Genomic DNA, 26,826 nt, shown 5'->3' on the forward strand with positions numbered 1-26,826 from the left:
AAAATATTTCCTTTGGAAAATGTTGCACTGTTTTTACCTTCTTAGCTTTGCTCTCCAAATCATTTTGAACGGATGGGGATTATTCTGAGGAGTTGCTTTGCATAACAGCCATATAGAATGACATGTTAATGTCATTGCCAAGACAGAGCAAACAATGTGAGAGCCAGATTTACAAATGCTTTGTAAGTTGCTTCCATAGTGTAAGTCTGAAACCTAATAGATTACTACTTATGCCATGGGAAAATCCCGTGCACCCATACAATTGCTGCCATATAATTGTTCACATTTTGCGTGTTTTGTAAGCTTGGTTGAATTTTTCTTCCTGGAAAATTTGCCCTGAAGTGTTAATAGTGCTTAAGTAAGTCTATAGACTCTGTCCATTGACTTCAGTTGTGTAACTGCCGTTGGTAAGAGAGAGACTGTCCGCTGCAGGTTTGGCGTAAAGCTTTAAGAAAATATTTCGCTCCATCAAAATTCGGCAGGTTTTCAAATCTTGGAATACTTCATGTCACAAAGAAGAAGGTGTTTGAAACTCTGGAAACACGCATGATAGACGCTTGCAAAAAAGGATACAACCCGGGACTCCTGGTACATCCTGAACTTGGCTATCTGCAGGCAGAAGGCTGTGGAGACAGACAGCTAACTGGTATGTAGAAATGATGGCCTGGTTTTAATAGGTCTTTTACTAAAAACAGGTTTAGCTTCTAAAAACACAAATTCTTAGCCAGAAAAAGGCCTTGGGCAGGACAACAGCCTGTGGCTATGTGCTTTAAGAGGTGGTGTGTTGTTGCTGGGTTTTAGGGAATCTGAAAGAAAGAGTCTTTGCTGTCAACACATACATGAGAATGGAGCAACTTCCTTCTATAGCTGCCTGTACCCACCTCTGCACCTATATTTCATTGCTCTTACCCTGTTTAATAAGCTGATAAGTAGAGACATTTTGCATTATTGCTACAAGACATGATATCCTTGAGTAACTTGGGACCTTCTTTTGAGAATATCTGTTTCATTCACCTGCATTTCACCCATATCACTGTAAAACCTGTGCTCTATGTTGCTTTCAGGCACTGTATAGATGCATTCAAATGTCCTTAGTGGTGGCCTTTGTCCTTTTTGCAACCTTTATAAATTGAGAGCAGAAAATAGTAATTCTCTGTCTGTCTCTTAATTATATGCCTTAAATAACATCTGATGTATAAACTGCAAGATGAATGCAGTATATTGTGAATAGCTGCTCCTCTCCGCTTAAAAAGAGAGACACCAATAGATACTAACTGCAAAGGAAAACATTTCCTCGCTGTTGATGCCTTTTGATAGCAATGTTTGGGAAATGCTGTCTCAGTTTTGTTAAGGGTCCTCTACCCCTTGTGTTAATTCATCTGTCTACTTACTGGTTCCAGAACGAGAAAGAGAAATTATTCGTCAGGCAGCAGTACAGCAGACTAAAGAAATGGATCTCAGTGTGGTGCGTCTTATGTTTACAGCCTTTCTCCCTGACAGTAATGGCAGTTTCACACGGAAACTTGACCCTGTTATATCAGATGCGATATATGACAGCAGTAAGTATATTTGGCTTTAATTACTTTTTTAATAAAGGGCAAGCTTTTGTACATACAAAAATGATGTATAGGTACTGCTGTACGTAGACTCAGCTAGCCTTGCTGCTTGCCTGTTGTTTCATCAATAACAAGTAACTCATGCATAATTGGCCCCATGTCTATCCAAGAACACATGGTATCATTCTGATTTTTAATAGATGGTGATGTAAGCCGTAAAGGAAGATTTTATTTTGCTGTTAGCGTGTTTAATCCTGCCACTTTTATTATGAGGATTTTGTAAATTCTTGTTAATTCATAAGAAGTGCTTGATTTTTGCATTTCAATCACAAAGCCTTGTCACACAAGATGTGAGGAAAAAATTATTTTGCTTCAGTCCTGTGGAGAATTTGACACCTTTCAGTTTTGCTGGCCACCTGCTTGTCCTTGTTTTGTGAGACTAACAAAACCAGAGTTCTCAAACCATTTCCTTTAGACCTGTCAGTATTTTTAATACTTGTGTTACATCCCTCTATTTGTCCTTTTTTCCTAAGTGAATCTTTTCATGTCATGTTTTCCCTTCTGCTTTTCGATCATACTTATACATCTTACCTGAACCCTTTCTGTTGCCTGAGTTTTCCTCTCTGTAGCTGCAGATTACCATGTTCCTGATAGTCATTCTGTAATGACTCAGAAAAAGTACCATTTTTTTTTTCTTTCTGTAACAGTCACATTTACATCATGGCTTTTTAAGGACAAAGTCTAGATGAAAAGGTATTAAATGCTCCTGTTCTAATGTAGTCTGTTGCTTGCTGCTGAGGAATGTAGCAGTTAGCGCAGCCATTTTGCATATATTCACTGAGTGAAAAAACGTGATGTCTGCTGTTCTGATGGCACACATGACCTGCGTTTTCTGGATGAGAAAACATAATCTTTTTGTGTGGAGACTGAGGTGGTTTACCAAGCAGTGTCTTTAAGGAATCTTGATTTTTCATTAGAAACACTTAGAGATTCCATTGGTTTTCATTACTCTCTATCACACCTGCATAATGACAGAGAGTATTTGTAAAGCAAAGAGAAGGAGGAGGACAAAGCCTCAACAGAGGCAAAGCATGTATCACGCCCTACATGTAAAACCAGTTGAAGTCATCCTGTCCTTCTGAATCTGGCCATCAAAATTTCGACTCCAACTAAGGAGACGAATAGAGGGGAGATTTTGTATGCATGTTTCTGCTGTTTTAAGTTGCTACGTAGATGTCAGTTACTAGTTTCTGAGCTCCCAAGGCAAATTCTTGGTTGTTAGTTCCAAACGATTTATCTTGGATTTTGGTTGTTTCTGATACTCTTAATGGGCACCATTCAAGCCTCTTCCACAGAGCAGACACAACTTGTGGTAGCATAACTGTCTGTCACAGCTGCTTTTACGTATCAGATGGTAGTTCTGCCTTGAGGACCAACAGGTGTCCGTTGATGTCTCTACTAAGATCCATGGAGATGGGTTTTTTCATCATAGTCGAGTATGTTGGCCAAGGACTGACAATGCTTTCAAGTAAGCTACAGTGTAATGCAAGGCATTGTGTGTCGCATTCAAATACTGAGATACAGGGAACAGCTCTCAAGAGTGTCATGCTGCCAAGAAAGCAGGGAAGAAAAAGTTATGTTCTCTTGTAACACACTCTTGTCATAAAGTCAGTACTAGTGCAGAGTGCTGGATACAATTCACTGCTGTACTACTTTACCAGTGCAGTAATTGTGCTGGAATGGCCAGTGCCTTATTTTATAGTTCACAGTTCAGTCAAAGCTTAGAGGGTACAAGATTATGCCTTTCAGATGAAAAATCTTTGATCTATTTGTGTGTAAAAAAAACATGAACAGATTTAGGTAGGCTGTATTGGAGGCTTGTATTTCTGTTGCATTTCTGTATGTTGTGCTTGTTGGTTTTGTTTTTAAATATAAAACTATTATGAAGGTAAGTGTTTTTTTAATCTTTCCTTTCAATAGAAGCTCCCAATGCCTCCAACTTAAAAATTGTAAGAATGGACAGAACAGCAGGGTGCGTAACAGGAGGGGAAGAGATTTACCTTCTCTGTGACAAGGTTCAGAAAGGTAAGAGTATTGTAAGGCACACCAGGGTGTTCATCTGGAGTACACATAAAGCCTGCTGTGCTGCCTTAGTATTCTCCTGCTCTGATAGTGCAGCAGCATTTGTAGGCCCTCAGCCTTTCTGGAAGTCAGGCCAGCAGTCCAGAAAATGAATAAATCAAAATAGTCTGTTGCAAAACATATTCAGCTTGTGTTGCCTCCACAGAGACTATGTGATCATCTTTGTTCTTCTCAAATTTCTGCCCTTGCCCATGTTCTAGATTTTTTGTGGGTGGTGGGTCCTGGGTGATGTTTGACTCCGTTAAAACTAACATCTGCTCTGAATGATTCTAACGTTTTTGATTTATGATTAAGTTCCTGATTATAAAGAGTAAGTACGAGCATTCTCTTATTAACCACTGATGGGAACTGAATGTGTTCAACACTGCTGCTAACTTCATTTTTATGTGTATGCTAATGGTAGTGATTACTCAGTGTACACAGATACTTCTCACAGACTCACTTTGGTAATTTCTGCTCATGGATATGAATGTGTCAGGATTGGTCAGTGTGGATTTCGGTGCTTTGTTTTTAGATAGGAAGATAATGGTTATTATGGTTGGTTGTAGTATTTGGGATGAAGTAAAAAGAAAAAAATAGGAGTGAGGGAAGTCCTTTGCATCTTTCAGCTATAGGTAACACCTGGGACTCCCTGGTGCAGATTGCATGGTGCAATGGGTGCCCTGTTCTCACCTGTTTGGAATCAGTCCTTGCATATGTTGTTGAAGTCACAGTGAGATTTTCTGTCAATACAGGCTGTGCTTTTCTACCTCTTTTTCTTGCAAATATTTTTCTACCACTTGGGAAAGAGAGAGGGCTTTGGGGGCTTTTAGGGGCTTTGAAAAAAATCTGTTTTCCTTCAGTAGTGTATATACCCTCTGCTATCAGAAGGACTGAGATAAAACATAGCTCTTGTGCACAAAATAAATAAATGCCTGACTCAGTGGAAGCCCTGAGGTGGGGTTTCCCCTCAGCTGGATTGGGGTTTCCCCTGACCTCATTGCTCTCGGAAACCTCTTGCCTGAAGGAACTTGAGCGTGCAGGACAGCAGGACTGGAAGTGGTGGTTCACAGTCTTGAGACTAGCAGGTGGTGGATCAGAGGAAGCAGTCTGTCTGCTCCAAAAAGCCCGTCCTCCGTCAGTCGCCCTAAGAGAGAATAGACTTTTTCTAGTTTTTTCTCACCGGGAGTGCTGGGCTAGGAATATGGTAGTGTGACATTTCCCAGGTGCTTCTAAATAAATAAATAAATAAATGCAAAGAGAAGGAAAGAACATTTGTTTAGAGGAGCAGAAGGCAAATCACAGGTTTCTACTCCGTGCTGTGTTTGGGGAGTGAGGGATCACTGCTGATGTGCTGCTCCCTCACACCCTTGCCGTCTCTCTGAGCCGCCGCTCCAAAGTGGCACTCTGCCAGCAGCAAGCGGAACTTGAACTGTGGCACTTCAGGTTTTGCTACAGTTTTTTGAACTGAAACTGTTGGAGGAGAGAGGGTGGTTTCTACGTTTCACGCTTCAAGTTCTCCCCTCCCTACATGTTTGTTCCAAATAAAGCTCCTCTGGAATGCTTTATAGCCCTAGAATAGGAAGAGGTAGTGAACCTAGTTCTCCTTTTACTGCTCAGTAAATAGAGAGCAACGTCACTGAAGTCATTAGAGTTAGGCTGATCTAAAATTGATGTCAAAAATGGGTTATTTATGATGTCTTCATAAAATGGATAAAGATATTTCATGTATTATTCAGGTCTTATTACCATCCAGCCAAAAAGTAACCATGTTGATTTTTTTTTTATCTGAAATAAACTTAACCAAAGGGTAAACAAATTCACAAACATCCCAAACGGTAAACAAATGCACAAACATCCCAAAGAGTGTTTCTTTTACTCTTTGCAGACGATATTCAAATACGTTTCTATGAAGAGGATGAGAATGGTGGTATGTGGGAAGGCTTTGGAGACTTTTCTCCTACAGATGTGCATAGACAGGTAAGTAAACAGAGCATTTGTCATTTGTTAAGGATTTTCTTATTTCTGTTAACTAGGATTACATTATAATTAGTAAATTAGGTGAAAGCATCTGTATCCTGTACTAACCTCTTCTTTTGTTGGTTAGTCCTGATAATAATCCATTCTTAACTGTTCTTTAAAGATGTACGTTAGGTGACTAGGCAGGTTACGAATACAGTGCGAGGACATTGGGAGATAGACCCATTGCTTTATTGTGAACCAGTGTAAATTGGAATGGGATATACAAAAAGCTCTCAGAGCTCCTGTGAGCACAGTGAGAAAGCCACAGAATAGATGCTAAATGATGAAGGGACAAACAGTGCAGTACTAACATATGTGATGTGGTGATACTCTGCATGGCAGTTCTGTCTTTCCCAAAAGGCTTTAGGACATGAACTCAAAAGTACAACTGAGAACTAAAATGGAAGTTTATTGTTGTAGCAGCCTTTTGTTAAGAATTTGGCCTCCCAAGCTATGAACCAACTCCTACAACATAACCCAAATGTAACAGCAAAGCTGTCAAAACCCATGCTTTATGATAGATGTGCTTATCATTGTTTCCTTCGCAGTTTGCTATTGTGTTCAAAACACCAAAGTATCGAGATGTCAATATCACAAAGCCAGCATCTGTATTTGTACAGCTGCGTCGGAAATCTGATTTAGAAACAAGCGAACCAAAGCCTTTTCTCTATTATCCGGAAATCAAAGGTAATTCATTAAACCTGTTTTATATATTGGAAATGAAAACTGCAGGGTCCCTGGGAAAGTTTTTAATAAGATAGGACTTTTTGGATGAGAGGTTTTTTCCTTGTAATTGTTATTTTTAGAAAACAAGATATTTGCCTCCTTGTTTTGAGCAGAGCTAATATAAAAGGTGGTAGTTCTGTAATGGGTTTGTAGGATTTTTTGTTGGGCTGGTAAATCTGTGAGCATTTTCCTAGCGAGGCTTACTCCCTGCAAGTTTCCGATCTGCATGCATGCCTGGCCGTACAGTAGATGGCACTCTCTTCCTCTGAGTTTCTGCAAATTAATATCTGAGGACATTTTGCTGTCAGTACTTTCAGATGAAACCTTAAACCAAAGATTGATTGGTATCTAGTGGAAAAAGTACGTATTTTGCAGTTCTCTCCTTTTACCATCATGCCACACAATTTCGCTGATGTTTTTGAATTTTCCAATTGCCTGAGCTAGTTAAGTAAGCCCAAGGCACTTCTTGTGAGAGCAGGGGAAAGTGCTGTTTCAAGCTCTTATGTTAAAATGTTAGTCGCTTAGTGGAAGTAGAAGAGTTGGCATCAGACCTGCTTCCTATGTTGTTACTGAAAAGAAGTTTAACTAGTAGATCTGTGCCCTTTACAGTCTACATTTGAAATGTTTGACATGAATGGCAGCGGCAGTCGTGGTTTTAAATATCAGTAATGTTAACGATATGGAAATGCCTTGAGGTCCAAGTCAGAATTGGTGTTTTGTTGTACTAAGACAATCTTTCTGCCTGACAGTCTACCTACCTATATTACTAAGTCCTAATCTTGCACATTTTCAGTGCACACCAATACCGTGTCAGAATCTCTAAACATGTGTGTGTCTGTGGTAATGGGACTAAAGACAGCTGAGGAGAAGGGTGGTTGTTGACATCCAAGTGAGTCTCCTTTACACTTATTATTATAAAGTAGCAAAAAGCATCCATTCACAAAAACTTCTAGAGTTGCTAGAGGATTTTGTATAGGAAATTATTGAAGTGAAGTGTACGACTGTAGAGCAAAGTTGCCAAATATGAAGCAAACCTCTTCTATGTGCCTCTTAATGGAGTAAACAAAATTCAACATTGTTATGTGCAATTTCAGACCCCCTATACAACCTAGTTGTGATATTACCATTTAGGAACTGTTTTTTTCCCTTGTTGTAAGTGTTCACACAAACTTAGACCTATGTACATGGATTTTTTTGTTTGTTTCTCTGACTAGATCGCTTTCTAGAGTTTTCTCTCCTCATTAGTGTGAGTATGGCTGGTGCGTGCATGCGTACATACTTACGGATCATGTATGCCTGGGAATAATGCACTTGCACTTGTATTTTTCAATATTCTGTTTCATGTATTCAGCTATCTCATTTGATGCACTGACTGATGTGCCTGTGCATGAAATTTCTTTTTGTCATATGGCTGTTGAAAACTACTAGATCGTTTAATGAATGAAGGATATTTTGTTCTTTTCTCAACAGTTCTACTGGATTTTAACCCCTGTAATGTTTGTATCCCTATTTTTGTAGCTCTTGTCATGACATTTTCACTTTCCCTAGTCACTGGGATACTTCTTTTAAATATTTGTTTTCCTTTCCAGGAGGGCTAAGTATTATTTGGTACTCACACTATAAAATATTTAGGCTTTTTTTCCTACTGCTGCTCAGCATGGTTTGACAGTATTATGTCCTGCCTGAAAATAAGCGATCTTTATTCTGGTGGCTTTTCTGGTATTTCAAGTAAATCATTTCAAGCAAATGTTGTTTTCACCATTTCTCGCCATCCTTGCCCTTAAACAAAACTTCAAAGGGCACTGCAGGTACTCTGCACTGTTGGAAATCAAAGTGCCTTGTCATTTGCTGACCCTTTGTTAAGGGTCCATTTCTGAAGTAGGTTTGCTTAGTAGAAGAGCCTGTGCTTATATTTCCCAAAGGCAAATTTTCTTGAACAAGTTTGTGGTTCAGGGCACTTGTGCTGGTTTATGACTTGGCTTGGACATAGAAGAATTTTGAGACCACTGATTTCCAGGGCTTCAAGTACAGGAGACACTTTTGAAGGAAACTCTGAGCCCCCTAAAACATGTGTGCACATTTTGCTCCCAGTTGGAGCATAAGGCACCTGACCTAACTGAAGAGGCTACTCAGGCCTGAGTGATGCTGATGGTCTGGCTGAGGACTTGGCACTAGCACGTTTCTCAAGGAATTCTCACTGCTCCATTACATACAAAGTTGTTCCGTTATTTGGAGTTTCTAGAGAGTTGACTCTTCTACAGCACTCTGTATTTTTCTTTATAAACTAGTAAACTTTAGTAATGCTTTCCTGCGTGCACACCCTGTGTGCTGTACATGGCCACCGTACTCCTTATCCTGTCTATTCCTTCTAACCCAGATAAAGAAGAAGTGCAGAGGAAACGACAGAAGCTCATGCCAAACTTCTCTGATGGCTATGGTGGAGGCAGTGGCGCAGGAGGCAGTGGCATGTATGGAGGGGGAGGTGGCGGTGCTGGCTCTGGTAAGGCAGCAGTTTTGGGCGAAGAGGGGAAGGCATTCATCTTTGACAGCAGGGCAGATGTTTATTCTGATTTTTAAAATGTGATGAGGATTTCATCATCTTCTAGGTAGATAAGACCTGACTCTCCTGTGTTTGTACCAGCGTTACTCATTTCAGTCAAGCATCTCCTTGTTTTCTAAATATTTCATCAGCTCCTTTGCCTTCCTACTGGGATATAAGGCTCCTGGTGACTTTTTTTTCTTTTTTTTTTTAATATTCTTCCATGAAGCTTTAAGTCACAGATAACATCTTTGTAGTTGAGGGAGTCTGAGTCAAGAATCGATCACACCTTAGCTTTGTTGCTTCCTGGGGCCTTGAAGGCACTGAAACTCATGAGACAGCTCAGCTAAGTACCATCCTGGGTGCTTAAAATTAAACAGGTTCATAATTATTTCTGCAACCAGGAGTGGAATTTGGCAAACTAACCCTTTTAGTCCAAAGAACTATTAAAAAATTTGAGGTACTATTTAGTAAATTTTCTACTGTGCTCTATCTGTTGAAGCCAGAGCATATCTGAGAGGCGGGATCATAAAAGCATTGCTTTGATTCTTGCAGCAGAGCATTAAAAACTTGTAGATCAGCAGTTGTCATCTGAATCACAATACCTTCGCAACCCTTTTTTTAGAGCAGGGGACAGAGCAGCAGTTTTCAAATTGTTTCATGCGTTGGTAGCAGGACATCTATAGCCTAACATCAGAATATGAATCTGTTGTAATCACAAAGATTCAAAAGCGTAGAGGTAGTTTGTGAAGTCTCAGTTGAGTTTTAGATGAAGCATACTAGTGATACTACATTTGTGTGCTCATATGGATGTTGGGATAGAGAGTGTCACTAGCCAACCATCTAGAATTTCCTTGGGTTTTTGAAGGGGAGGGAGAGGGTTCAGCTGCAGTCCTGAAAATTTATTTTAATCAGATGGAATAAAGCAGAAGGTATGTAGAAAAAAAAAAATTTCAGTTCTTTAGGTTCAGTGTTCTTCCAGATGGTGTTTTCATTGCATTAGGGTGTAATTCTATTAATTTTTAACCTTTTTCCTTTCTTTAGGGTTCAGTTACCCTTCATATGGATACTCTGCTTTTGGAGGGATGCATTTCCACCCTGGCACAACAAAGTCCAATGCTGGAATGAAACATGGTAACAGTAAAAATGTCATACTTCTTTTTCACTAGAATCAGTTTCTTTTCTAGAACCTCTGGCAACAGAGGAGTTTGTGTAGATTATACTGCCCTGCTTCTCTTCATTTCTCTCCAAGTCTACCTTAAAAGCTGTGTGCATGTTCCTTTTTACTAACTCCTGGGCAGCAGTCCTCGAAACCCCTCCGTGCACTTCTGTGTTCAGTGTATGTTTTGAGCAACAGCCCTTTCGCTTACTTGAACATGCTGATTACAGGTGACCCAAGGACTAGACCAGAGAAAAGGTGTCTTCCTTTGTTGCCACAGTCTGGTACTACACGGTAGCCCAAAGAAATAACATGAAAGTCAGTAGAAAAGATTGAGTTAATAATAAGGGCATTCTTGGCTTCCTAAAACGGGGAAGTTGCTTCAAAACTACATGTTGAATACTCTGCAGTTATTTCCAAAGTCTCAGGGATGAATTCGCTGTCAGAAAAATTAAAGTAAATCTGAACAATTCTGCCAGATTTCCTGGGAAAACTTCAGACTTGCGTTCTTGTACCATAAAAAGACAGGTATATCTATTGTTACATATAAAAGTTTATCTTTAAAGCAGAGGCTGTCAAAAATGTAACATCACTTTAGAGCAAGTTACTTTGCTATGACTGTCCATGTGTGTTGGCATCTGTAGTAGTATGATTCATAAGTGTTTAATGATAACCGCTATGTCAAAGTAATTTTTTATATTGAGTTCCGTAGGGTTCTGTAGGCTTTGGTTTTGGCTGGTTGAGCTTTATCACTTACATAAAAAAGCAGCAATATTGGATGCTAATGATACTACTTTCTATTTGAAGGACTATCAAATAGCACAGCTGAACAAGGTGGGAAGAGCAAACACAGTGACAAATGGGACATGAAACACGATGTGAAAATGGAAACTATGGAGGGGAATGAGTGCAGAACCTCTGATGATGAGGAGGAGGAGGATGCCACTTCCTGTCAAACTGAAGTACATGAAGCAGATTGCAGGTGGCAGGGTAAGTGAACAAGTAAATGTATTTAGGGTAGGTCAAACTGCAGTATAGACAAAGCTGCTGTTAAAGGCCTGGAAACTCTATGATGTCTGCTTGCTGTTTTCAGAATCTGATAATGCCTCCTGGAGGAAACAGGAGGGATTCCATTTCCCCAAATCTAAGGTCCCTCCCCATACATAGTTCTGTAGATAATCTTCCACCTTTGTGTTGCCACTGGGCAACTGAGCTTCTGCTTGTGGTGCACGGAGAAGAGATGGCTTAGCCTGCTGGGCACGTTTAACACTGCGTTATAATAAAGCTGTATGAGGAACACTGCAAAGCAGCGAAGCTGCATGGAATACAATTCAGCAGTTAACACAGCTTTTGATACTTGATAGGGTTTCATGGATGAGTAAATGGATGTTGGCGTGATTGTTGCAGTAGTTCTTCCCTGCAATTCTGCTGTTAAATCGCATGCAAAGTAACATTGAAGGTTTGAATTAAAAATGTAAATGTATCTGTTCCCATATGACAAATACACAGTAAAGTAACACTGTTGGGTAGCAAAGTCTTATACATCAAACTGGCGAACAAAAGGGGAGGAAGGCAAGAGTAGTCAGTAGAAATGGTTTAGCAGTAGAGTGGCAAAATATACGAAGACTACAAATTGCCCTTTCACAGACAGTAAGAATTTCTTTTCCTGGATTGTTTTTTAGAAGAGCTGATGGTCACTTTTTTAAAGGATTTGAGTAATCACCCTTCTCATAAAACTAAAAAAACAACAGTTGGACTAGAGAGACGTGGTAGTGGTAGGAATTGAGCAGAAAGGAATTTTTTGTTCTTGGCTTTTACCAAGTGCAGTGGGGTCTGGATCGCTTTTGTTGTTCCCCCCTTGGTCAGGGAGAGGGCACGTTACCTGGTGTGTATCAGCCCTGTGTGACGCTTGCTGTTAACAGCAGTAGAAACTGTATCTTGGGAAACCAAAGTCATGTAGTAGATGGGTTGTAGTTGTAAAAACCCCCACGGTGTAGCTGCTTGTGATCTGAGAAGCAGATGGTGCTCCTGAGAAAAGCTGAAGAACTTGCTCTTTGCAGTTCTGGTTGTGATAAATCCCGTGACTGATTCAGAGAGCAAAATCTTTTGCTGATATGTGACGAAATAATAATGTCCCTTTAGCAGTCGCCAAGAAGGGGCCTGAATTGTTGACCTGGTTTCCGAGTAATGAGCATTGTAGGCAGGTAGTTGAATGTTTCTTTTCTTTATATATTATAATGGTATGAAAAGAGGCAATTTCAAGCTTGAGGTTATATGAAGAATAGACGCAGAAGAACAGGCTGCAGGAAGTGGCTACTGCAGGTTAGAACATTTGAGTATTAGCCTATCTTGGGGTATTTTGAAGGCTATCTTCTCTGTGTGCGTGATATGAGAAACCAGTGAGGTTCAGCATCCATTTTTTTTGACTTTGGAAATGTCTATAATGAGAAAAGACTGAATTGCCTAACATCCTTTACCCTGGATATATATCCTGAACATAACATCCATTTAGTGTTATTATTTAGTGTTAAGGGGTAAATAGCAAATATAAATGCATCAGCCTGGGCATATAGTATAGGAACCACAGTGATGTATTGGCTGGAACAATCAGCTTCATGGATAGCTGAGTAAGTCTTTGGCTTACAGAAATAATGTATTCATGTTCATCGGGGATACGCTTCTAACCCAGTCTAAATGCCTGGTTTTGTGTAGCTGGAAGTCCTGGGTATTTTCTCCCTATGTGTGTTTGAAATGACAAAGTCTGTTTTACTTGTTTGCTGTTAGCATTTCTAACCTTACAAGGTTTTATAGAAACGTGAAACTGTTGAAAGTACAGGCTGGTTTCATATGATACTGCTTTCCAGAATGACGACAGTTGTTTGAAAGTTCATCTGTTTCATTTTTGCAGGTTTCTTGCTGGTATAGAACCACAAAGGTATTGACAGAGCAGATAAAGTGACTTTTTTCCACAGATGAGCTTCTTTCCTCCCCTCTCTCCCTTTTGCCTCCCCACCATGACAGATTCTGCTTTTTGAAATCTCAGTGGTTGTACGTTTTATAAATAAAAAATCAGGATACTACAGATAGCAAGCATTGCAAACACTGGAATGTTTTAAACAGGTGAACAGACTCTCTGTGCTCCTGCTGTATAGCAGGAGAGACTGCATGGTTCAAGTCAGAGAGGGGACACAAAGACCTGCATTTATTCCATAGCTTTTCTGCAAGTTTCTGTCCAATATTTGACAGATCGCTTAGGCTTCCTGTGCCTCAGTTTCCTCAAGTCTGAGCTACTCAGAACTGCATGGGAGGTTAAGTGCTCTATGGACAAGAGTCCTTAGATGCGCCTGGTGTCTAAGCAAATCCAAGTTCGTGCCACTCAAACTAAAGGTAGCTTCCAGAGTTTCACTATTCTCAGGATTCTTGCTGCCTGAATGCTCAGCATGCACCTAGTTTTGTGGTTTTTTTTTCCCCAAGGGACTCATTCTTCCCGCTATCCTTACCCCTCAGGAGTAGTTAGCAGCCTCTCGCTGTGAATCAGCAAGTAATGCTTGGTGGTCGGTGCTTTATTATTTCTTTGGCAGCACAAATGCCTGTCAAAAGAAGGCGGTGTTCCAAGGAAGACAACCAAACTGATGAAGGCAAAACTTTGTGTTGCAGATGGTCTGTTCCTGGAGAAGGCCATGCAGCTTGCAAAGCGTCACTGCAGTGCTCTCTTTGATTATGCTGTAACGGGAGATGTGAAGAGGCTGTTGGCTGTTCAGCGCCATCTCACTGTTGTACAGGATGAAAACGGAGACAAGTAAGTTGGCCTGTACTTACTGGGTTGAAAGTAATGTTTCTGATGGCAGAATGGTGTAGTCAATTTGTTCTGTCCCCTGCTGGTGCCGATCATGAATTGCAGCACTGCTCTAATCAAATAAATATCATTCTCCTTTGTGCTGTTTGGGAGAGGTACAGTTGCTATTTAGATATTTTTGTTGCGTTTGCAGAAAAGTCACTTGCAGGAGAAAGTTCATTGATCCAGTACCTGTCAGAAAGTATTCTGGTCATTGAGGGTGCGTTGAGCTTGTTGTGAGTTTGTTTGCCTTTTTTACTTAAAGTCTTGACGGACCGTGAAGTGCTACGCTTGCATCATGATACACACTTGATGGGGATCCTCAGCTTTGTGCTGAAGGAGAGTGCGCTGCTTTTTATTCCATGCAAGCCCCTAAGTCTTTGTAGGAAGCTTTAAGTTAAAAGTGCACCGGGAGACATAGAAATAATAGCTGAAGGGCCCATGCTGCTTTTCTCCCACTGATAGCAAGCTCTTCCCAGAGGACAGTATTTTGCTCTTGCTCACATCTGTACTGTCCTGTTGTCTTCCAAGAGATTGCACGGATCTGCGTGGCAGACTTGGCTGCTAATATTTGCTTATCAGTCCTTGAATAATGTGAGCTGGAGTAGAAATCCATTTTGTTCCTCTACAGCTGTGCAAATTCTGTGGGACTCAGCTAGTGAAATACAGCGAGGAGCTAATGATGAGTATTTACTTAAAAGCAAATTCTGAGAAAGTGGCTCTGAACACATGCAAAGATAATCTCTTGAATAAGCAAGTGACATTATCGCTCCCTCACTTTTTAGCTGGCAGACTTTGGGCAGGCCCTGTGCAATCGCTTATGTCCCCTGAAATTGCAGCATTTTGTACAGTAGAAGCCATAGAAGCCTTAAGGCGTCTAGCTAGATAGAAAATTAGGAGTGACTGAGACATGCTATCCCATTGTTTGATTACTCTGTGAGAGGCTACCACTTTCGCTGCACTTTCAGTGAAAATAGCTCTCAGATTACCAACAAACAGCATACACTGAGGACTGCAAAATCAGAGATAGCTACTTTACTTGCTTTGCTTTCCAGCTGGCAACCTAATATCTGCTTTGAGGAAAGCAGGAATATGTACGAGGTGGGAGCTAGCAACAAGATCTGCTAGCACTTTGGGCAATACAGCTTCTGTGTTTAAAAAGAAGTGGTGAGTAGAGGAGTATTGAGCAAGTAGGACCTGCGTTTAAATATCAGTAAGGTGCCTCTCAGTCTTGGACTTGCAGGGCATTTCAACAAAGTCAAAATACGTTTCAGAATGATGGTAAATAGTTCTGTTCCTGGATCAAGAAGTACCCGCAGGTATGTGAGGCTCAAGCTCATGTCACCTGTCTGCTGGGATGGATTTTAGTCTGTGAGCATGTAACACATCTAAATTACTCTGCAACCTTTTAACAAAACAAAGGTTTGGTGACTGTCTTCCAGCTCTTGTCCAAGAGCTGGTGGGGGGTCGGGAAGCAAAACTCATAAATCATTTCCCTAATTTTCACTTTAATCATTAAAATTACATGGCAAAAACTATAAAATTTTTGCTTAAGCCTTTAAAGTAATGCTGCTGTCAACAATTTTGCTCATCTTTCATCAAAATAGTACGTAGGGAATGAAAATACCTTTCATGGGACCCTATGTTGTGTTTTATGACTTTAAGACAAAATACACTGATCTGTGATTGGTATATATTAACAGTGGGCATGCAGTAACACCGGCTGTTCCTGCATTTATGCCAGTACTACTGCTCTTCAGAAGCCTGACAGTATTACGGCACTCTGCCTCCGCAGCAGTGCTGAAATGCATTTTTTTATGTAGGACTGTTTAAGAAATGGAATTGACTGCCCTTTTATGGTCTAGTCAGCATGTCTTTACAGCATCACATGTAGCAGCAGGGTAAAATTAAAATACTTGCTACAGGAGAGACAACTAAAGGCAGTAGAAGAGCAAATTTGATTCTGAATTGAGATTCGGAAATAAAATGTCAGCATGATAGAGCATAATGAGAAGCATCTACCAGAGAGCAGAGGAATTCTCTTATAGTAGTGGTGGGGCTGAACAGCAGAGGAGAGCTGAAGGAGAGAAAGTGCCACGGTACTGCTTATCGCAGTGTCCAGAACCAATAAAACAGGCCTTTCGAGGATGAGTTCGGATTAGAAATCACATTTTTTTCCCGTTTAAAATACCTTCTGGTTTTGAGTGCCTTCAGTCTCAATTTCAAGATGACTCTATGCTCTGAAGGGCAAGGAACTTCTTTCGATTTTTCTGATGGAAGTGTAGATCTGAGTATATTCAGGTATTTCTGGAGCAGCATAACAAACACACCACGTGTCGTGTGTTGCTATTGTGTGGCAGCAGCAATATGCTAAAAAGATGAGTTTGGGAGTTGGCCAGCATCTGCTAAGGGAGAGCGTGGCAAGGTATGTTTCAAAACAAAGGGCGTGACTTGGAAATGAAGTCTTGGGGGGAGATCAGGCTTGCTTGGAGAGGGGTGGTGGGATTGACAACCTGCTTTTTTCCTGGTGTCGTTTTGCAAGTACAGCCACTTTGGCTGGTGGTGAAGGACCTGGCCCTGGAGAAGGGCATGAGAAAGGCCGTTGCATTAACCCAGCAGAGCAGAAGTGGTGAAGTGTCTTGCTATGCAGAGTCACTCATGGCCCAAAACAGGTTTATCTTTTGGCGTGACGTCTCTGGCCACTGCTGCAAATCCTGTGGGTGTTAGTCACCGGGCCTGAGTCCTTAGTCGTTTTTCTGTTTGAAAAGGAAGACAAGAAAACCCCACAGATCTGGGGAAAAACCCACAGGAAAATCTGCTTTGATGGCAGAGAGGCCTGTGGAAATTCTGAAGGAAGGTTTTGACAGTAAGAGGTATTCATGTGCTGCAAAATTCAAAGCATGAAAAAAAAACAAAACAGAAAATCTGGGGATTTCAACAAGTTTTGAAACAATTATTTTGTGCTACAGTTTGTATTTATTAGACTAGTAGTTAAGTTACGCTCAGGACTAGCAAAAGCCATCCTGAGTCTGCTTTTGTGACTGAAGGGTCAAACACAGTTACCTTTTGACTAGCTGCTTTTAATGCTGGGATTCATTTTAGGTGCTGATATTTAGTGCTGAAATCATGACCTCTAATAGTCAAGTGTTTATCTCAGAATTCAATCAGATCTGCAACAAAACCTTAAAAATTTTATAATAAATTTGAGAATAGTATGAATTTTTTAATCTGTTTTGTTTGTTTCAGTGTCCTTCATTTAGCAATTATACACCTTCATACTGAGCTGGTGAAAAACCTCTTGGAAGTGATGCCTGATTTGAATTATAATGACATCATTAACATGAGAAACGACCTTTATCAGGTACGCAGTTGTGGTGATCTAAGTGGTGTTGATTGCTCAGCCAGTTAAAAAGAAATTGCACAGCTTACCGCCTGTCTTATTTTTTTTCTATTTGTTGGAATGAGCCCAGATGAGACTGTGATGCAAATGAGTTTAGAAGCACAATGACATATTGTAAGGTGGTGGAGGAGCAAGAGCACGTTTTCACCGCTTTAGTTCATAACTCCCCTTAATGTCAACAGAAACGTCTCCAGGGTTTAATTGTAGCACAGGCCAAAAGTAGGAAATTCTTTGGTTCATGTCTTCATTATTTTGCTTCTCTGTCGTTAAACCAGTGGTATGGATTACAGCGTGCCAACTCTGGGCTCTTTTGACCTTTCTAACATGGGGTAACTCAGGATGATGAGTCAGTTGCTGCATCATCAGTTATCTATAGGCATGTGGAAGCTGTAACAAACTGTGCCCTTCCTATAGCCCTGATGGTATTTGTGCCCATCATACGAACACCAAGAGTTCCCTTTCATTTCTATATTCAAACCAAATTTCTAGATAGCAAAACAAAAAAAAGCCCATCCCCATGTCTTTTACCGAGTAGGAAAAGAATTCCTAACTGCCAGGCACAATTCTGTCCCCTCCACTTCCTCTATGACAGAGTCTGAGCTTTTTGTATTGTAACTCAGGCTTTAAAAAGAGCTGTGGAGACCTGCCTGGAAAAAGAGTCTCTTTTCGACTGTGCACACCATGCGGTTGTCCCAGAGGTAACCAGCTGGACATTACACAGCAGCGCTCTGACATTTGTGTCATTTCTTTTGCTGTGAACAGTGAAGGCAGGTTTTTATTCTACACGGATAGTCCCAGAGGGTTTATTTTGACTTTTTTGTTCTCTTTCACATTTCATTTTTTACGTTTATATAAAGCAAGTTTGAAATGTGGAGGCTGATGAAAGCAAGCAGAAGATCCTGAATTGAATTCAGGAAGCAAAGCTGTGTTCCACACAAGAAATAAATCTCTAACTACCAGGACTTCTACGGCTATTCCTACCTTCTACTTCAGCCTTAAGCCAGTGGTGGGAGGGAGCATAGGCTTGGGTCAGAATTTTCCTTCTGTACAGATATTCTGAAAGCTGAATCGTACATATACCGTATAGATTCAGTAATTAAGTGCAAAATATGTTGACAAATCTATTGACAAACACAAGCTTATTGTACAGAGCTAGAAGGTTTTTTTATAGGTATATATAGAGTATATAATAATATAAGGATGATGATACGGAGATGGAATCTTATGCAATTTTTAGATTAATTTAGCATTGAAAATATGATTTCCCAACCCTTACTGGAGTGCCTACTGTTTAAATACATAAATTTCTGTGTATGTTTTACATGATGCTGTTCACTGGCAAGACTGTCGAGAAGGCAGTATTACAGTCAACCTTTGGAAATACTTGAAACCTCTCAGCCCAAGAGCCTCTCGGTGCTGCAGGTGTCTCTGCACAAAAATGGTGAATGCGCAAATAGCATCAGCTAGATAGACAAGTACTGCGTAAATGCACGGCTGTTCTGCACTTTGACAAATGCACAGAACAGCAGGATTTTCTTCTTTTCTGTGCAGTCATTTTGAGGGATAAGGAATCCTAAGCCTATGGCTGCAAACCTCTTAATCGGGAGCACCATAGTTCAGTGCCAAAGGCAGGTTTAAGCAGGCCCTGCAAAGCGCATGTGCTCCCTCTGTGGCATGACCTTGGCTATAGGGCAGCTAGAAGCAGGGATAGTGTCGGGGGGGGCACAGGGATTAGCTCATTTCCCGGGTCCCTTGCACCGCAATGCTCAAATAGCCAGGTCAGTGCCCTGGCTTATAGAGTAGGCAATATCTTTGTTCCTCCCCAAGTCCAACTGCTGACACTGGCAAGGCAGCTTTTATTTCCAGTAAGTAGAAGCCCTATTTGTCGTATGCAGTAGGGAAAAAACCCAAACAAACGTACAGATAGGCAAGCTTTTCGTTTCGGTTAGCTGTGAAGCAGAGTAACGTCTCCTCACACTGGGAGCTTTTATGGGTTTAAGAGATTTCTGTAGAAGTGATGTAGCCCTTGCTTATCTTCTCATGGCTTGCTTCTGTCACTTCTAGACCCCCTTGCACCTGGCAGTAATCACAAAGCAGGCAGAGGTGGTAGAAGACTTGCTGAAGGCTGGAGCAGATGTCAGCCTTCTGGATCGCCATGGTAATTCTGTCTTACATTTAGCTGCTGCTGAAGGAGACGACAAGATTTTGAGTCTACTCCTCAAGCATAAGAAGATATCTCCGATGGTCAACCTTTCCAATGGTGAAGGTATGGAAAGTCAATGGCTGTATTTCACACTTACCTGCCGGACAAGCACACCTCAATTCCTGCCAGCACAGTGTTTCTACACTGGTAGATACGGACCTTTCCCCATTTTGCATATGCTATCCTTGGCTTTTATGTGCCTGCAGTCACAGATGAGAGAACACAGACACGTAAGTTTTCTGGTTATACAGAACATAAAGATTGGTAATGGCCACGTGACACAGTATGGATTTGAATTTTTGTTACTGTATATTCTCTTTAATCTCACAAAATGTCAAGCACTGTGTCCCCCCTGAGATACCTTATGCAACCTCTGTTTTTTAAAAAATCTCCCCAGAAGAAAATGTTTCCCCCTCCTCTCTAATGAATTAAATCCCCTCAAAGATAATTTTTGGACCAGTGTCAAGTTTCATATCTGGTACTTTGTGACCATACAGAATAAATAGCCTATAAAATAACCACAAAGACAGAATTCTTCCATTTTCCCAGTGGTGCAGGTTATTTGAATTTAGTTCTCCAGCTCCAGTAGATTGTAAAATGTCTGACCCAAAAATGTCATTATGGGATTCAAAAAACTGTGTGAAGTTCCTCAGAGAGAGGGGTTTTTTTGGTTGGTTGGTTTGGGGTTTGGGTTTGTTTGTTTGTTTTTGAAATACAAGGCTTTATTATTCTCTTTCTGAGCTGGTGTAGGTAATCTTGAGGTGATAGGGCAGTGTGCCCTTAACAGGAGGATGATACTAAAATATACCTTTTTTTCCCCAGACGGTTTCTAGAAGAGATATTCAGCAGCAGATGGGGCCAGTGCAGGGCACCTGCTCATTTTCTACCAAGATGCAGATTTTCTTTTTAAGGCTACTCTCCTTTGAGGCAGAGAGATGCTCTAGGCGAGCTCTTTAGTTCCTGCCTCCTGCTCCACCTGGTAATCTGCCAATTTATCCGCATACCCCCCGCCCCGATGGCTTTGACTTGCCATCGGTAACACAACTAGTTCCAATTTACACACAAAGAACATTTTTATGAACACCCCATCTTTTAGTGTAAAAGCAAGCAAAATAAGTCACTTTTTCTCAGATGAGTAAATGAGTAACTCTCATTTTACAATTCTACTAGATGCATCCACTTCAAAACTCATTACTCTGGTGTTTCTGTATTTTTCAAATATTAATGCATGTGATGGATGGCTTTTGGTTTGTGTAGGTCTCGGTGCAATTCACATGGTGGTGATGGCAAATAGCATGTCCTGCCTCAAACAGCTGATTGCTGCTGGAGTTAATGTCAATGCTCAGGAACAAAAATCTGGACGAACTGCATTGCACTTAGCTGTTGAACAAGAGAACATCCCTTTGGCAGGCTGCCTCTTGCTTGAGGTAAGGGCAGAATTTCTTTCTCCCAGGTCTTTTGACTTTACATATTTTAAAAACTCTTGAAAATCCTCAGGTGCTTCAGAGGAACCAGAAGGAAGGGGTTTTTGCTGTTTATCGACTTGATTACTTAAAATGGTATAATGGCAAAGTTATTGCTCCTGTTGCCTGTTATTACTTGTTCAGTATGGCTGGTGAACCTTTTGCCCAAGTTGAGGAATTTACAGTTTGTGACCCTGACCTGAGCTCGTGTGCCATGTTTAATTTGCAGTGAATCCCAGCAGCCAGTGAAACTACTCACGAACAAGTGCATTACTTCATCTGTGTGAAGTGGAACGCGTACGCAGCTGTGCAGAGAGATAGCTGTGTGTATCTAGAAATACTTGTCTCTTGAACACCTTGATCCTAGTGTGCTTAATTCTACACACCCACAGCTGGCTGCGGTGGCTTCCTTTGGTAGCCATGTCCAAATGTGGCACCAGCCTCACTGCTCTCCAGAAGAGCAGCAGGATGGCAGCGTTCTGTGTGCACCAGTTCAGACTGCAAAGGCCGCGGGTCATCAGGTGGCAAAACTATTACATAGGATGCAAAGTGGCTTTTATCTACCTGCCTTATTTGGGTTGGTATGCTGTGCCTCCTGCTGTAACGCTGGAGCACACAACCACCATCTGTTCCTGCAGGCAGACACTACTGGTTACTTTCCAATTCCTTCTTTTCAGACAATGATTAGAGTTTTTATGCAAACAGGCATGGAATGGTGCTTATTTGGAGAGTAGTGATGTTTATGCAGACAAGATCTCTGCAGCTGTATTGTACAGACGAGCAGAATTTTTCTTTTTGTCGTTCAATAAAAACTCAGGGTGACGCAGATGTGGACAGCACGACGTATGATGGGACAACTCCTCTTCACATAGCAGCGGGAAGGGGCTCTACAAAATTAGCAGCGATTCTCAGGGCAGCAGGTATGAAAACAGATATTTGCTGGAAAGTTTTCTTTCACAGTGACAATTCAGGCTAGAAGGCTGGAAGCAGAAAAGAATGTGCTAGTGAACTTGAACAGAAGAAACTGGATGTTAAAAGCATAAAGGTTTGGTTTGACTCAGGAAAGGCCTGCTTTCAGGTGCTGTACTGCTCTTTAGCACCATCTAATGGCTAAAAGAGCAAATTGTGTTAGTCAAGGAAAAAAATCTCTTGAGCACTCCTGAAAGTTTTTTTTTGAGTATTTCTTTTGTAGTTTTTTATAGTTGAAACAGCAGAGACCTCGTTACATGGTTGGGATAAGTGTTGGACTGCTTTAAAAACAAAAAATAGGTCACTGAACCGTGAGCTCGTTAGTGTCTCCTATTTTATATCACTGTAGAAGAGTTAGTTTTCAATACTTATTGGAATGTTTTTTTCAGATGTATTTAGACATGATTTTTCTCCTTGGAAACAGAAATCCAAGCCTTCCATTGCTCTGGCTGTCTGCTTGGCCTTTTAGTAATACCCACACTTTTTCTTGACACTATAAAAAGCAGCACCATGCCATTGTTTCATCACCTCACGCTACGCTCTGTGTGAGCCAAGAATGGGACTGGAAGACAGCTGAGAGTCATAGCTCGCACTTTGAGCCCTAACTCTCTACTTGTCGTTTTTTTCCCCCTCTTTCTAATGAAGCATTATAGAGAGATGTGACAGCATTTAACTTTAGTTGGTTAAAAAAAGTTGTTTGCTGACATAATATAAAATGTAATTTAGCTTAGGTAGCTAAATTAGCTGATTTGCCATTTAGAACTTAGAATACATATTTTAAATATTATTGAAAAGCAACTTGAAGCCTTTTCTTAAGAATTTTTTCGCACACTCATTTTCCAGGTGCAAATCCTCACGTTGAGAACTTTGAGCCGTTGTTTGATCTAGATGATGTGAAAGATGGTGAAAATGACGATGAAGGGATTGTGCCTGGAACGACACCACTGGATATGGCAGCCAACTGTGAGGTATGTGGTCGTGGTGTTTTTTTTTTTAAAATAATGAATGATAGTTCAGCTCTCAGCCAACTAACTCCTTTCACTGCATCCATAGTTACTGGTGACAAGCTACTAATTTGCCATCAAAAACTGAACTAATTCAGCCACAAAAAAAGCCCATTGAATAGCACTGGAAGAAAGCTCCGCTTAACAGACTACCTCTACTGAACAGGAATGACCAGGCACTTCCTGAAGTAGTTGTGCTACAGTCTTCAGTGTGGAAAAGTCTTTAGCTGGTTGGGCAGCTTGTAGTTGAAGGCCCGTATCCAGAGACACTCTCTAGTGGGTGTCTTTGCTGCACGTTCTTCAGAATTGCAGACTTTGTGCATAGGGAAAACACACTTCTGTGTCCTACCCAAACAGTGAGTAGGCTGCATGGTCCATGCTTTAGTAGCTGATTATGTGCAGCTGGTTTGATGTGAGTGTAAGGTACAGGCAGTCAGTGTCTCCAATCGCGTGGAGCTGGGGAGTGGTACTAGCCTTAGGTGAAAATCTAATCCAGGCTTTGTTTTAAATTACTAGTAAGTAAAGTAGGCAGGCACCAAATCCTCACTTAGCCACTGCCACTTACTTACTGCAAAGACTTCCTCTCTATCTTGAAAACAGTTGCCAGATGACATAGCTAAAGGGCAAGGGAGATGAACCACTTAGGCTTTTTCTCTCAAGCTTTGCACAAGTCTTCTACAGTATCTGTAGTCATCCTGGGACAGAAAAAATTGCCCACTAACTTACAGATGGAACTAGGACTTTATACAATACCACTGAGACCTGTCAAGATAACGAACACGAACCAGGCTTCTGCTAAATACTGCCTTTAATGTATTTTCTTAGGTGTATGACATATTAAATGGCAAACCCTACGAGTCAGCAGCAGCTTCGGAGGACTTACTGACACAAGGTAACATCTGTAAAGACTTGACACTATCCCTCTAGTAATGGAGTACTGAAAGTGTACTTGCAGAAGACGTTGCCCTGCAATAGCTTGTAACTGAAATGGGGAGGGAGAAGAGGTACCTTCCCATGCCCCCTGCCGCTCCCCGAATGAACATGATTCTGTTCAGAGGTCGGTCTCAAGAACACAAAGGAGTACATTTTCAATATTACAGCAATACATTAGTAAACACAGGCTTGATGGACACTACAAATATTCTTTAATTTGGCTTTGCTTCTGCTTAGAAATGAACTGGTACGCAATTTGTGGAAATAATAAACTAACATATTTCTCTGTTCCCCAGGACGTTTGAGAGAGCTGAATGAAAGTTCCAAAACGCAGCTTTACAAAGTATTGGAACTGCCTGATCCCAACAAAAACTGGTCCACTCTAGCACAAAAACTGGGTCTTGGTATACTTAATAACGCCTTCAGGTTGAGCCCTTCCCCATCAAAAACTCTGCTAGATAACTATGAGGTAATGTGCCTGTAACAAGTTATTAAGAGCACTCAGAGATGTAGCCAGCCTGGATGATGGTGAGCATCTGGTGTCTTCTCTTTTAGGTTTCTGGTGGTTCAGTTCAAGAGTTGATTGCTGCTTTGAGACAGATGGATCACACAGAAGCCATTGAAATAATTCAGAAAGCACTATCCATCTCACAAAGTCCATCTCACCTGGAGGACAATACAGCAAAAGCTCTTCCATTGTCATCACCACCCACCTTTGCAAATGGAGAGACAGGTAAAATTGACAGCAAAACAGCTTTATTTAAGACTCTCTTCAATTCTATACACACACCTTGGACAGCTGATAGATGGCATAGTTTCTTACACATAATGCCTGAGCCGCTTACCTGTTTCAGAAATATTTTACTGCAGTACGACTTTCTCGTTGTAGACATTTGCTAGGCCTAGAAAAGAGGGGAAAAATGGCCCATTTGAATCAGTAGCCCTGCATTACAGTATTGATGATACTGCCTCCCTTTTCTAAAACCAGCCATCTGCCATTTGCTGACAGTAACTCCATGGATGTACCAGGAATAAGTTTCAAAAGATAGATGGGGCAATGATCTCCCAGGCCTCTTGACTCCGCCCCCCCATCTGGCTGGATAAACAAAAATGTTCTGGGTTTGTAAACTTCTCAGTAAGACTTTGTTATTAAGTTTCTCCTTCCACAATGTGTGGCACACTGAAATGGTCCAGTGTTCTGCAGGCAGAGAAATCGGGGATGGCTTAGGGTACAAGGGATCTCCAGCAGTCATGCTGTCCAACTGCCTCCTCAGAGCAGGGCCAATGTAACATTACGTGAGCTTGCTGTGTCATATCCAGTTGAGTTTTGAGCATCTTCAATGATGGAGGTCCTATGGTTTTGGGCAGGAAAAAAAAACAGAGGTTGGGAGAAGGCAGTTAGGCATCAGGGATGTTCAGTCAGTGCCTGGCCCTGTTAAGTAACAAAAACCTTTCTTTTTTCCTGATGCCCTCTGTTCAAACGCCAGTAGTGCTGCCAGCACCTTAATGGGGAAACTTATGCCCTACCTGAAAATACTGCAGATATTTCTGGAAAGAATGAAGAACCACCCCAGTAATGCCATCCTGGTCTAACATTGCCAGTTTACTCTCTAAGACTGTCTGCTCAGTCATGGAATGAACCTTCATACCTATTCAAAAATGTGCTTATACACATATTGCCTCTTTAGATTAATCTTGAAGGGTAAGAGGGGTTCTGCCGCTTTGAAACATGAATGGACTGTGTCATGTCATTTATTTTGAGATGGTTGTTCAGAAAAATAATGCTGAACTCTAATATGTTTACCACTGTTCTAGTCACACTGAGCCCACATCATACCTTCAGCTCAGATACCGTTCTCTTGCACTCCTTTTGTGGATCTCGCACACGCAACAGCTGCTGACTTGTCGTATTTCAGGCTCCCTTACTAGATGAAAATTGTTCAAGTATTTATATCAAAAATGAACCTGTAAGTGAAACAACATGAGAAAGTTTTAGGAGCTTCATCCCAGAGCTGTATGCTTGCACAGAGTCTAGGAATCCGAGAGCCAGATGAACCTTTTGGCCTGCTACTACCTCACTCAGGCAGAGTCCCGACTAGTGCAGTGACAGCATTAGCGTCAGCAGAGCACCAGGTTTCTCATTCCATCCAAGCTCCAACTGCAGCCAGTCGCTGCCAGCAGTGCGTCAGATCACGCACTTAGGTCAACTGAAAACATTCAGCAGAGCTTTTCCTATATCTAAAGTTTGAGTTACTTTCCTACAGAAGAGCTTTAACACCTACTAGTTTGCATTCCTTAGGGCTTTTCTGAAAGAAACATTACTGAAGCAACACACACAATAATCTATTTCCCTTTTCTCTCTCCCTCAGGTGAGCTTTATCATAGCAAATTTCAAGACAACGAAAGCACGTGTGACAGCGGTGTGGAGACCTCCTTCCGCAAACTGAGCTTCACTTATTCAGACTCTCTGAACAGCAAGTCATCAGTAACACTTAGCAAAATGACCCTGGGCTATGGCCATGAAAGTTCAGTGCAAAGCAATTATATAGCCAACTAGCAATATGCAGTTACAAGAACAAATGTGACATTTAAAATTACATCAGTGTCATCCTGGCCCGAGGGAACTGAATTCACAACCAAAACCGCACTGGAGGAACCACACACAAACCTGAACCAGCGGCAATGTCAGCATGTGACTCCTAGCCCTTGCTTCCTTCCTCAAGTATATGTAATTTTATTCATTTACAAGCCATATACAATAACCAGGGCTCTACTGCTGCATTAATACACAGGACTGGACACTGTGAATGACTGACTGGGCTTTTCTGGTTTGCAAGGATTTTCTTTGACAGATGAAAGTCACTCCTTGTTAATGCTAATACCAACTCACTCAAAA

At 41.2% G+C, this 26,826-nt stretch overlaps 1 protein-coding gene across 1 annotated transcript in view; it reads left to right on the top strand.

Annotated features, from left to right (window-relative positions):
• NFKB1 (nuclear factor of kappa light polypeptide gene enhancer in B-cells 1) overlaps positions 1–26,487 on the top strand; it is a 47,966-nt gene extending 21,479 nt beyond the window's left edge. Inside the window, exons 6-23 of the mRNA XM_010287999.1 lie at positions 483–646; positions 1,401–1,559; positions 3,537–3,641; positions 5,566–5,657; positions 6,248–6,386; positions 8,803–8,925; positions 10,009–10,098; positions 10,931–11,113; positions 13,781–13,922; positions 17,205–17,319; positions 19,423–19,624; positions 20,819–20,988; positions 21,842–21,944; positions 22,837–22,961; positions 23,823–23,889; positions 24,227–24,399; positions 24,486–24,663; positions 26,300–26,487. Coding sequence (XP_010286301.1) covers positions 483–646; positions 1,401–1,559; positions 3,537–3,641; positions 5,566–5,657; positions 6,248–6,386; positions 8,803–8,925; positions 10,009–10,098; positions 10,931–11,113; positions 13,781–13,922; positions 17,205–17,319; positions 19,423–19,624; positions 20,819–20,988; positions 21,842–21,944; positions 22,837–22,961; positions 23,823–23,889; positions 24,227–24,399; positions 24,486–24,663; positions 26,300–26,487 — 2,518 coding nt within the window. The remainder of the gene's footprint in view (positions 1–482; positions 647–1,400; positions 1,560–3,536; positions 3,642–5,565; positions 5,658–6,247; positions 6,387–8,802; positions 8,926–10,008; positions 10,099–10,930; positions 11,114–13,780; positions 13,923–17,204; positions 17,320–19,422; positions 19,625–20,818; positions 20,989–21,841; positions 21,945–22,836; positions 22,962–23,822; positions 23,890–24,226; positions 24,400–24,485; positions 24,664–26,299) is intronic.
• The last annotated feature ends 339 nt before the right edge of the window (positions 26,488–26,826 follow it).

The sequence above is a fragment of the Phaethon lepturus genome, unplaced genomic scaffold (genome assembly GCF_000687285.1).
Source record: "Phaethon lepturus isolate BGI_N335 unplaced genomic scaffold, ASM68728v1 scaffold695, whole genome shotgun sequence".
NCBI classification, from domain to species: domain Eukaryota; kingdom Metazoa; phylum Chordata; class Aves; order Phaethontiformes; family Phaethontidae; genus Phaethon; species Phaethon lepturus.